We start from the raw sequence: 13,141 nt of genomic DNA, 5'->3' as shown, positions 1-13,141 counted from the left end.
TCTGGAGATTTAGATTTATGACTTCCAAAAAAGTGGCAAAGTCTGAACTAGAATTTTCCACAGCAACTTCATCCAGCGGCTTATGGACACCTCCGCCTTGGACACCGCCGGCTGTCTTCCCCCGCAGAACTTCACATTCTGAGATATGTTTCTTCAAAAAGCCTTCTGAGTCCAAAGGCAGTCCGAGACTGGACTTAATCCATTTTGTGTAACCGAACTGTACTTCATTGTGGTTAGGCATAAGTTTGACTTTGATCTAGTCTTGCGTGTCTAAGTGGCTGCAGTTGGAGCTTTTATCTTTTATGTGCTAGTTTTCACTATAAAGTTGAAAAAGTAATTACTCTGGTGTTACTGACTAGATCTGTTTCACTTTGGAGTAATTTTACTTGTTAACATTTTCCCTATTTTTCCAAATTAATGTGGAATTTTTATTGTGTTGTGTTTTCACTTTATTACAGTTTGAGCACTGCATAAATACTTAAGACATTGGTGGTCATTAATACCCTGGCGGTCTCCTGACCGCAAGGGCACAGGTGATGGTTTCACCATCAACAGGCTGGTGGTGAGGACCGCCACATTATGAGTGTGGCGGGATGGCAGAGGCCACATCTCCACTCATACCGCCAGGGTGGTCAGAGCCGCTGGACCGGTGGTCCACAGAAAACCGCCTGCGGTATTAGGAGCCGCCTTTCCACCATGGCTACCGCCACGAAAACCCTGGCAGAAAGGCTACCAGTGACAGAATATTTCTTCCCTATCATCGGTAAATGACTCCCCCCCAGCAAGCACTAAACCCCTCACCCTCCTCTATGTACAGCACCCCTCTCCCCCCTCCAGGTACAGCACCCCCCTACCCGCATAGATGCACACAGACACCCACACTCACCACACATACACTCATTCACCTACACTTACATGCATTCATTCACATGCATCCATACTTGCATTCACCTCAGCACTCAAACACTCATTCAACCACACAGGCTCACACTCATCTAAACACGCATACACACACGCAGAAAAACACGCATTCTCACACCCATCCAAACATGCATACTCACACCCATCCAAACACACATACTCACACCCATCCAAACACACATACTCACACCCATCCAAACGCACATACACACACGCAGACAAACATGCATGCACCACAACACTTACACTCGCATACACATACGCATACACACTTACATGCATACACGCACTCACTTCTACATTCCGACATGCATACAACCACGTATTCATACATTCATGCACACACGCAGACAACGCACACGCAACTAAGCCCACCTTGTCACCCCCCCTCCCCTGTCAGACGATCAACTTACCTGGTCCGGAGAGGAAGTAATCTGGCAGGGAATGGGCGCTTCCACCTTCGGCAGCGCCCCGCCATCAGGACACCACCATGCCGTATAATTGCACATAATACGGCGGGATGTGTCCTTCTGGTGGGGCGGGGCCGGTGGTGGAACCACCACAGCGCCTATGCCCGCCAGCACGACTACTGCTGGATTTCTGCCTAAAGTGTGGCAGAAATACAGCAGTATCCGTAATATGTGGCAGCGGAAGACCGCCAGCACTGGTGGTCTTCTAGCACCCGTGGCTTTGGCAGTCTTCAAGGATGACAGCCAAAGCCATAATGACCACCATTGTCTCTAATTTAAACCTAACTGCTTTGGTGCCAAGCCACCAGAGGCTAAGCACAGATTAATTTAGTGTCTTTTTGTGGCTGTCAGGGATAGTGGTTGTTTCTTGAGGAGGCTCGCCACCCGGCTCAACCAAATACCCAATTCTCTAGATTGGTGGCAACAGTGGTATTCAGTACTTGTATTTGTGCAATGCCACTCAGTGATTTTGCATAACACTAAATCCCCAAAATAATCTGACGTTAAATTAGATTTTTTTTTAATTCTTCTTAATTGGCCTTTTTTGCTTTTTCTCAAATTCTCCTTAATTCTTGATCTTGATCATATTTTTATTTTTTCTAAGTTTAAATTGCCTCTCCTCTATTTTGGTTACAATGGAGATGGAGCTGATCAATATGGATAACATCAGCAACCTCAGCAAGGTAGAGCTACAGAGGTTTTGCAAGGAGAGGGGACTGAGTGTGGGAAAGACCGCCACAAAGTTGACTCTCCAATTAGCCCTCAGAGTGGATGGTCCTGAGGAGGAGAAAGTGGATTTCGAGGAGGAGGAGATCCTGGCCACAGGTCCTAAACTGCAGCAACCTGAGGAGGAGGACACCTTCTTCACCAGAGTGCAGCCCCCTGGCAGAGCAGGGAGCTGTGTGCCCGCCTACAACCTATCCCAGGAGGAGCCGGTGACAGGAAAGATGAAAGGGAGTTCAGGATCCAGGTAGCCAAATTAGAAAAGGGCAGAGTTGGAGAGAGAGACCTGGAGGAGAGAAATTGGTCCTGGAGGAAAGTAAAATTGTGCTGGCTCATGAAGTAGGTAAACAAGAGCTGCACCTAAAGGCCGAGCCGGTCTCAGAGTCCAGCAACAATGGTGGCAGCAATTCAGTGTTGAATGGAGAAGTGAGGGTCCGCATGCTCCAAGACCTGGTGCCTAGCCATGTGGTGGGAAATGATACGGACAAATGGTTCCACTGTGTGAGGTAGGCCTAAGGATGCACAAGGTCCAGAGGAGGATAGGGGCAAGCCTGCGGAAACACATGCCACAGTGGAGAGGAACATCCTACCTACACTAGATATGGTAGATCAGATGATTTATGCTCCCATGAAGACTATTTTACTCGCCACATTTGGGCTTACGCCTGAGAAATACAGCATCAGGTTCAGGGACAGCCAGAACTTGCCGAAGCAGTCTTGGGTAGACTCACGTCTTAGACTACTCCAGCAAGACATTGAGTGGTTGGGTAATGGGCAGTAAAGTAAGTGATTTCAATGAGCTGCATGACCAGATTTTGAGAGAGCACATGCTAAGTACTTGCTTTACAGAGCTGAGCTGACACCTAATTGACAGCAAGCTCACTTCACCTAGGGAGCTTGCCCTGGAGGTGGACCTCTGGATGAGCACCAGAGTATCCAAGAAGGTACGCAGGAGTGAGCCCAAGAAGGATGGTTCAGGTTCCCCCCAGCACAGTGTGGAGAGGTCAAAGATTACACAGACAAGTTCCAAAATAAGACGGGAGAAGGGTTCTCATGTCCCAGCAGAAAGAGGTTCTGGTGGCTGGTGCTCCAGGGCGCCCTATTTCCACTCCTGGTGTTTTGATTGTTCCAAATTAGACATAAGAAGGGGGATTCTGTCTGTCCAAAGAAAACACAGACTTCTGGGATTTCTAATGGGGTGGCCCATGTGGCTTTAGAGAGAAGTAGTTCTTAGGGGCAGGTGGAAAAACATGCCCTTGTCTCCTTTAGCTGGGAGGTAGGCTCAGAGGGTAGACTTGTGATCCCTGAGGGAGGGAGTCACCATTCCCACCCAGTCACAGTGAATGGGATCCCTGCCACTGCTCTGAGAAACACTGGGGCAGCCAAATCATAGTAGTGGAAAGGCTGGTTTCCCTAGAGCAGGACACTGGACATGTGTGTAGGGTAACTCAGATCCAGGGAAATTAATTTTTCCACCTTAAGGTTCTGGTATCTCTGTAATTGGGTGGCGAGGTGACCCGGAGGAGGGTCATTGTCAGTCCCCAGATGCCCATTGGCTGCATGCTGGGAAGTGAATTGCCATCTGTGTTACAAGGACTGGGAGGGTTATCCACTCAGGGGCCCTGAGAACTCTATTTTCTCGTGGTACCACTTCCAAACGGAGGGTGCAGAGGCCAAGACAGAGGAACACGGGGCAGAAAAGCTCCCGTATGGAAGTTCTGGCCATCCAGGCACCTGGTCAGCCTCAGAGTACAGACCCTGGACTGTAAGGCTAGTCTCAGTATGCCATCCCTCAACTGGTTGGAGGGAGAGTGGAAATAGGGTTCCTATCACCAGAAGCTGTTCCCTCCAATCTGAGAGACCTCTGAGGTCAGGGGACCTCCAAGAGCAGTTAGGGACCTCCTTGCCAGCCCAAGGCTGGAAGGCCTACTCCAGGTTGCTACTTGGAGCCTACACCTGGGAGTGGATTACACGTGGCCTGGTTCTCGATAACAACCACTGCCAATGGTCTCTGTTGGTTGTTGTCCCTATGAGCAGAGTTTCCTTCGAGTTGGGGACAGAAGTCTGATACAAGGAGCAGAATGGGACATCTCAACCTTGTTCACCATGGTGGTACTGTCCGCCTACGAGGCTGCATTTTTGCAAAAGTTAATTTTAGGTGCTTAACACATGAGGTCCACAGGTGAAGAGAAAGGCTCCCCATGGCTCAGGAGATTAGTGACAGAGGGACCCAAATGAGTACCGACCGGCATAGAATTGACAAGGACCACCGAATTGGAGGGCCATTGTTCACGTTCTATCGACTAAGCAGGGTTTCCTATCAAGGTATGGATTAGTCTATCCCGGCTTTTGGCTGGAGGAGCTTGTGTTGGACCTGGCCCTCCTTTTGTGTACCCTCAAACTTTTTGCCTACTCTCTTCCTATTTTCTGAACCCATTTTGGTGGCTATAAGACTCTGTGCTCTTTACTACTGCTAACTAGTGCTAACGTTCTTTTGCTCACTCCTTAAAAGATAGTAAAAGTGTCCTACACCTGATTGACACATTTAATGTACTTAATTCTTCCTAGTGAAGTGGTACAACCTGAACATAGCGCCTGTAAATTAATGCACGCTCCTAACAGGTCTGCTGCACTTATAGTGTCATTCACTTAAGTAGTCCTTTAAAACATGTATCAGGCCTGCCATTGCAGCTGGGATGCAGTTTAAAAACTGGCAATTCGACCTGGAAAAATAAATCTTTTGCCAGGCCTAAACCTCCCTTTTCAACACAAAGAAGGCACCCCTAAGTAAGGCCCTAAACAGCCATAGGGGTTAGGGTGCACTGTATTTAAAATATTGGAAATATACTTTTAAATTTTATATAATCTGGTAGTGAAATACTCCTAAATTTAGTTTTCACTCATGTGAGACATACTGCTCATATAGGATAACATTGGTGTACCTTATAAAATTTAATAAGTGTTTTGTCTCAAAAGAATTGTATTTTTAAATCCTATTTCATTGAATTTAATTTAAGTCACAACTCTGAAAATGCCACTTTTAGAAAGTAGGCATTTTCTTGTCCTAACCATTTGGTCCCTGCAGCCTTGTCCTAGGTCACATGACTGTGAATATAATGGAAATTGGCATTTGTGTATTCTTCCCAGAGAGTGAGACAAAGGGGGACTAGGTGTTGGCAGGATGGGCCATCCAGCCAGGATGAGAGGTGCGGAGCTATTCCCTGCCCCACTTACATTTCAAAGGGGTTGCTTCCAGAACACTCACAAAGAAGAACTTGACACCAGTTCTCTGTCACCCAGGACCTCCTGAAGCCTGGGCAAAGGAGGAAGATAAATTCTAGAACTTGATCTGGGGGACGTCTATATGTTTCTCCCACTTCAATGACTGGTACTAGCTATAAATACTTTACCCTCAGATCAACTCATCAGGTCACTCCTGGACCTGCAGAGGTCCACCAGAAGGACTGCCTTATACTTCAGAGGAATACCCTGCTGCTTGAGGTCTGCTTTATACCTCAGATGACTGCCCTTCTGTTTGAGGCTTGCTTGGCGCCTCAAAGGACTGTCCAGCTGCTACCCTTAGGAGTGCCCTGCTGCTTAAACCTGCCTCTCATCCTTAGAGAACTGCCTGCTGCTTGAGGCTTTCCTTGCTGCTAGATCCCAGGAACACCAGAGTCAGTTCAAGGGCTAGTTGGCTGATCCCCTGTTCTGAGCTCAGGGACATAAAAGGCTAACCTAGACCCTGCCTGAGGTGAGTCCAGCCTTTCAGGTGGTTTTGCACCAGTTCTGGACCTCTGGAGATGGTGCTAAAAGTACCCAAACAGCCAAAAAAACAGAAAATTGGGACTTGGAATATTTTCCACTAAGACGTGGCTGGAGAACCAGCAGGAGACTGGAACCTGCATGCTTGCCATTCCTTCCAAGGTGCATTATCGGTTGATCTCACTTTGCAGTACCTTCTGCTACATTCTTCTCCACAACAGCAAATCCTGTTCAGCAGCTCCTCTTCTGAAGGGTACCCTGCCTAATGGAGCCCTCATTAGCTACAGCCTGAAGCTTTGTCCCGCTTGGGGATTTTTGACTTCCAAAAGTGACAAAGTCTATACGTAGAAATCTGCCCCGTAACTTCATCTAGCAGCTTCCTGACGACTATACCTCCTCCTTTGGCACTGCAGGCTGCCTTCCCAGCTGAACTTTACCATCTCATATATTTTTTATCAGAAATTATTTTAAGTCCGAAGGTAAGCCAAGACCAGGCTGACTCCATTTTGTGTATCCACAACACGCTCCATTGTGTTCAGCCATAAGTTTTAACTTTGATCTGGTGTCTCTTGACTTGACGTCCGCAGTTAGTGCTTTGATCATCTAAGGGCAAATTTTCTCTAAAAAGATTAAAAATTCATAACTTCAGTTCTACTGACTAGATTTAATATGTTTTGGTGCCATTCTATTTATTAAAAGTTTGTCTATTTTTCTAGATTGGTATGGGACTCTTCTTCCAGTTTTGGAGGTAAATTACAGGGTGTCCTGGTGAACCATTTGCTTTGCTTACTGAATTCAGAGATAGAAATGTATTCATATCCAGAATGGCGAACTGGGAGAAGTTCGTTTCAGACTTTTTTAAATTAACTTTCACTATATAACAGATATGAGTCATCTTTATTACGTATGGCTTCTATAATATTAGTGTTGTTATTATGAAAGAAGTCAGCCAACTCATTACAGTGCAGTGGTTTCCACAATATGGGCTGGGCAAATATAGCATCCCAGACTGGGGCTTCCTTTTCCATGTTGTATGTCAGTGTACCAGTGATTCTAAAGAGGTTCAACATTGGGATCTTTGTAAGACTCTAATGACAGTGAAGATGGCTCTTGATATATTCGTAACTTTAAAAAATATTGGCGGCCTCTAGGTCCCCACCGATAATGATGATCTCAAGGTCCCCACCAATAATGATGATCTCAAGGTCCCCAGTGAACATGACTTCCCCTGATGGACAATCTATAAGTGGATGCGAGTAATCTGAAATATCCTGGCACACTTAGAGCACTTAGGAAGGAGGGGCCAATGGAACATCAGCACCCTGACCACTCTTAAACCAGCTGTGTTTATTTTTTGCTAATCTGGAAATACTGTACAGTGATGTAAAATGGTTGTCAAGGGCTAGTGCTGCATGTAGTCAGGGTGTAGAAGGGGGAGGTTGCGTGTTTGCAACGTTATGGGATCTTCTTCTAGTGTTTTACTGATGGATGTATTCCTATCCCTTGTGAAAAACAAAAACAAAATATTCAAAAATTATTGTGAATACGAATTTAGTTTAGCGTTCCTGATCTCTTTTTAGTAGTTTCCACTTAAAGCAGATATTTCACGAGAAGGGAATAGTCTACCCAGTCAAAGGCTTCAAAGAGGTCTATGAGGCAGACAATGGTGCAGTGGTTTCCACAGTATGCGCCGGGCCAACATGGCATCCCAGACTGGGGCTCCCTTTTCCATGTTGTGTGTCACTGTACCAGTGTGTCAGTGTACCAGCCAGACTTGATGGGGCTCCGAACGATCCTACCACGGGGGTTGTCCTTATGGTTGTTTTGCCATATCTTCTAAACGTTCATGCACTATTTAATGGTTTTCAATATAACATTTGTTTCCAATTAGGTTTTGGCCCAGACTTGGTTCTTTCAAGAAAAGTTGCGATGTTTAAGTGCTTTGGCAAAAAAAATATTTTTGACGGCTATAACCAAGCGTGTGAGTCCGTGAGTTCATTCTTCCGAGAGATCATACTCCAGGCCTTGCTCCAAGGGATTTCTGACAGATTTTATCATTTGAAGGATGCATGGATTCCATTTACTTCAAAGGTACCCCTGAAGTGCAGTCACTATATAAAGCACACAACAAGACACTTCCAGCTTTGAGGGTATTAGTCACAGATAGGAGACGGATGACATAATCTCAAATGAGTTAATCACCGCCCTAGGTATACATATGCATACTTAGGCTCCGAAGGACTAATGATAAGACTATTTGTATAGGCTTCAGTTTTATTGTCCAGAGAATGTCCATGTTACTATTGTATGCAACCAACTAGGGTGACAAAACTGATATACGTGAAATATTGGGAACTAGAGCAAAACTAGAGAGGAAGGCGGGTAACCCATGTCGCCACGGTCTCTCTGTATATACACAGATATGTAAAAACTCTAAAATGGAAATATGATGCCCACCGGAGATCCAACTATACGGGCATCAAGCTTAGCGACTTGTTTTTTCTGATCACCTAGGGTTCCTCTGTGCATCTGCGAGCAACCTGTTCACGTGATGATTCAAAAAGCCGAATGTTATTGGGAGTGGGTTTCAGACTGTCTATGCTTTGGACCAGTAGCAATAGCCGTTCATGAGTACGTCCTAACGTTACTATTTTATTACTAAACTAAAGATGTTTGTGAAGTTGTAGCCTGTTTTGTCAAAGAGGTGATTTGTAGTTCTTTCTTTCTGAATTACGTTATTAGTTCTGGCATCCTCGGCTTGCCAATAAGGAGTGTCGTGTTTCTGTTCTGCTTTCCTGGTAACTAGACTACTCCGGTGAAAGTATTAGTGCAATCAATCAATATATTCTGACACTGTCTGATTTCTACTATGGTACGTTTGAAACAATAATTGCAATGCAACCAAATTAAACCGGCAGAATTCGTCTCTCTTTTAACTCAGCTTCCATCACTAGGAGGTACATTTTATTTAAAATCTGTTCATATCACTACACAAGTGTCAATCAATTTATGGTCGATCTACTGTCACGGTTTCAATGTCAATATATTTTTTCAATTAATATTCTCTCTAGCCAATCCACGTTTCTTACTAGCAGATATAGTTTTGGATCCATTTACTCCCCAATATCGCAGTACTTTATCTCTGTTTAAAACATTTTTATTGCTTAGTCCTCCCTTATTTTCGAATTCAAAACCTTTAACACGGTTTGTTTAGCAAGGAAAAATCGAATTCGCGGCCTATCTACATTACTTTAGGGTAAAGATAGGCCACGTTAGTCAAATTTGGAAATGTGACGTCATCACAACTACAAGAGAAGTCAGTTTCCATGGAAAGTTTCTATACTCCATAATTCCCCACTTTGTTTTATATTTGTGTTCTCAAGTGATGGGATCCATTACCATCAAACAACCAGGCACAAATGCTGCTCTCTCCAACATTACCCTGTCACTGTGTCTTTATTGATGTTCCAAGGAAAGTATTCTACAAATATATGTTGATGCCAAATGACCAATACACATCCTTCTCAAACAGCTCTTTAGGAGCTTAACATGCTATGCATTTTGTTTTGTGAGTGTGTGTTTTTCACGCATATCGATCAGAAACTTCGTAGGTGGAATGGTAGAGAGAGGCTGTAGGAACACAGCTCCTATACATTTTAGCTCTCTTTGTAGAGTGCAGAATATAGGCATAGCATCCCTTCTTCTACTTATAAAGTAAATAGTGACCTTTATTGATTTTTACAAGTAAAGGAGTAATAGTTCTTAATGTTCTAGGTACTTTGTTTTTGGTTGGCTTTCGCCCTTCTCAGCTGAATGCATGTTTCCATATCTTTGAGGTTGCGGTCTAACTATGCAACACACTCCCTACTGAGCGATACCTTTTGCATTGACAAAGAAGCTAAGCATGGCCAATAGTGGTGCATTGGCTCACCTGACCACCTCTTGGATATTCCCAACTGTCTGCTTGTAAATGAGATAGCAGAGACCATTCAAGATGGTCCCCTGAGGCCTATGAATCACTAAATCATCTTCGGCTCTGATAGCTCTCCTTATAAACAAGAGACTGTGGCCCATATTTATACTTTTTTAGCGCCGCAACTGCGTCGTTTTTGACGCAAAATCGGCGCAAACTTTCAAATTACAATTGTATTTTGTAAGTTTGCACCGATTTTGCGTCAAAAAACGACGCAAATGCGGCGCTCAAAAAGTATAAATACGGGCCTGTGTCCTTTAAGGTCTTAGGGGCAGGTTGGATATCTTCGGTATATCACTTCCCTATTCCCTATTATGAAGGCAAGGTAATAACGTGCAGGAATTAGAAAAAGGGATTCCACTCACTGTCTCCGCAGAATGAGACAGTTCCCATATGTTTTGTTGTAAAGTGAATCATAAAGTTTCCAGCATACAGTTCTCTAACCGTAATAATGTCCTATATTTATTTAGCCCTTGCTATCCCAAAATCCCAAAGTTGTATTTTTTGAAGACCCTGAATGATTGCTACTAAAGTCCAAATTATTGGTGGTTGAATGATCTACTTTCTAAGGATCAAATTAGGACGTGGACTCACCAGGATTGGAACGTAGCTGATGGCGGGGGGGGGGGGGGGCAGGGGGAGGAAGGAGCAGGGGATTGAGGGGTACGGAGGGATGGGAGGGGGGATGTGGGTTGTGGCAGGGGGGATTACTGGGGGGGGGGGGTTGGGGTGTTACACCCTGCTAATAAATGTATTTTGTGATAAATAGTTGGGTGTAGGTGCTTTCAGTCCAGTATGGTGAGGTGACTTTGGGATTTCACCAAAAATGTGTACACAAACAGACAAAAACGCACACACCCACTCCCTCTCTCTGTTTGGACATCATTTAAAAATGTTAGTTATTATTTCGCAGAATAATGTGTTTTCTCTCATTTAGTACCCTACCAATGTGCATTCCTTCCCATTTCCCCTTATGCCTCTTTTGCGCTGCCTGCTTGTCATATAATGTATTTTTACATAATGTGCTAGAATGGTAGTTGGGAAATCTGACGCCTGCCTCCCTCTCCAATTTTACTCACCAAGGTACACCCCTGGGCAGGATTTGAACACTTAATCAGCAGATCACACCAGCAGTTATCGTTTAAATCACTGAATCAATTTCCCTTTTTTCATATTGACTCTCTACTCACCAAGTGTGACTTTTGAAGAGTTTTGTACTCTTGAAATAAAGGTCGAGGGCCTCACTGTAAATGTGCATACCAGTGATATCTCTAAAGCGTCCTTAGTGGATAGATGAATGCCACACAAGTAGGCTCAGCACTAATTATATTATTAACAATACCACTGTAGCTTCTGCTTGACATACTAGTCACATCATTCCAGAGTAAAAGATTATTTCACGTCATCACTGTATAATCACATACGTTTTGAGAATAATCTATATAATCATTTTGTGAAAAACTGTCATTTGAATGTCTTGGTTATCAAGAAATATTAGTTTCGGGTATACAATTCGTGGACCGCGCATGATTTTGAAGTCTTCCAATTCTGAAATTGATGAGAGGAGTTGCTCTGATACAATCGATGTTTATTAATTTCTACTCAAATTGAGTGATTTATCCATGGCGGATTACACCCGAAAGTGACGAGAAAATCCTGAATTGGAACAGCAGACAGATTCTGCTGTCTGATTAGTCTGCGCCCCTGAAGTGAAGTACGCCCCGCTATTCCAACAGACAAACAAGGGAGTATTTACTGTGAGAAGCAAATACCGTTTTGATTGTCTAAGTGAACATAAATTGGAATTAAACCAAACATGGACAACATATGTGTATAACAACAGTTGTCTGTTAACTAACAAAAAGAAGTAATTGCAGCACAACGCTATTCTCTTTAGGTAAAAAGTACAACTTTAAAGTCTGTTATGAGAGCATCATTGCTGATTCAATTACCAAAAATCGAAATGGAAATGACAGGAGCTATAAAGAATTGAAATTTTCCTCTGCCACCTTGCTCTCTCCTTCACTTTCCAGTTGCAACAATATGTAGACATGGAGCAATAGAACTAGTGATTGAATGTGGGTGAAATAGAAACCATGAAAAGAAATGGCTCCTTTCTATGCCCTTCACTGACATTTTATAAAAATGGTGACACACTTCTCAAAGTGCTAGATCTTTAACCAAATCATGGATTTTTTTCAATGAAATTGATGTCTGGTTTTCACCACAGAGCAAATAATTTTGATGTAAAAAGGCAACCCGTGCATAAACAATTTAGTTTTTTTAATTCTCACTGTTTGTCCTATGAATTTAAGACATGCCACATACCAGCCTAGAGAGGTATAAGATGAAACAGCTTCTCCATAGAATGCATATTATTGGTATCATGTTTGATGGAGTGATTGTTGAACCCCATTTACATTTTAGGCCCGTCTAGGCCCTTTCTTCTGCAGCTTCAAGAAGTCTGCAACAATCGTAGCAATACATTATTTATTATGTGTCCTGTTTAATTTGTCTTCCAATAATGTACTGCTAAGCGAATGGCCCGAGGGCTTGAAATCAACCCTTAAGTTTGCACCTTTGCTACAGCCAAAATGGTCACCTGCAGGCTTTGACACTCTGAACCTATAAAATCGTAACGTGTTATTGCCATTAGTATTCGATTTACTATCCAGTTGTTTGCAAACTGCATTTAAATATCAACCCGTGATACAACAATTAAGAAAAGAAGAAAGGTTTTACAGATCTTAAAGAAATGTTCGAGACCCACTAAAACGGCTTCACAGGATGCAAATAGAAACCCATTGACAATAAAACAAAGGTGAGAGTTAATTATTGAAAAATGCCTCACACAGTGCAATAGTGTTAGGAGAAACAACTTACCTTGGCTGGGGAAGAGCACCAATAGTAATAGGAATATAGTCAAAGACATGGCAGGGATTGTAAGGTTGGGCTCTAGGGGAGAACTGAAATCATAATGTCTTGAGCCGTGAGCAAGTGCTGTCCTCACGGTTTTATATAGCTAAGAGCTGCCCCTACTCATTTACATAGCAAGATGACATCAGGTAACGCAGGAAGCTAAGCAAATAACTTTATTTGGCAGGTGCCACTTGCACCGAGTGTAATTACAGTGAGATCTTTTTTTTCTGAAATCCAGTTCAGGCCATCAACCAGGATACAGAGTAAATTAAATAACGAATACACAACAACACTTTTATGGATATACCATGTTTCTAACGATAAGCAGTTTTGTAATGTAAAACATACACTTCTCTTGAAATCATAAGTAACT

General features: G+C 43.4%; 1 protein-coding gene across 50 annotated transcripts in view; it reads right to left on the bottom strand.

Moving 5' to 3' along the window:
- LOC138288307 (mucin-19) overlaps positions 1 to 12,847 on the bottom strand; it is a 1,675,551-nt gene extending 1,662,704 nt beyond the window's left edge. For 47 of the 50 annotated variants that reach the window (XM_069229764.1, XM_069229784.1, XM_069229763.1 and 44 more), the window contains exon 1: positions 12,733 to 12,847. In XM_069229764.1, coding sequence (XP_069085865.1) covers positions 12,733 to 12,781 — 49 coding nt within the window. In that variant the 5' untranslated portion in view covers positions 12,782 to 12,847. The remainder of the gene's footprint in view (positions 1 to 12,732) is intronic. The other 3 variants (XM_069229817.1, XM_069229816.1, XM_069229815.1) reach the window with 1 other exon arrangement.
- Positions 12,848 to 13,141: the final 294 nt, after the last annotated feature.

Source organism: Pleurodeles waltl, chromosome 4_1 (assembly GCF_031143425.1).
Source record: "Pleurodeles waltl isolate 20211129_DDA chromosome 4_1, aPleWal1.hap1.20221129, whole genome shotgun sequence".
NCBI classification, from domain to species: domain Eukaryota; kingdom Metazoa; phylum Chordata; class Amphibia; order Caudata; family Salamandridae; genus Pleurodeles; species Pleurodeles waltl.
Note: the sequence above shows the minus strand (reverse complement) of the source record. Positions and strands in the feature narration are given on the sequence as shown.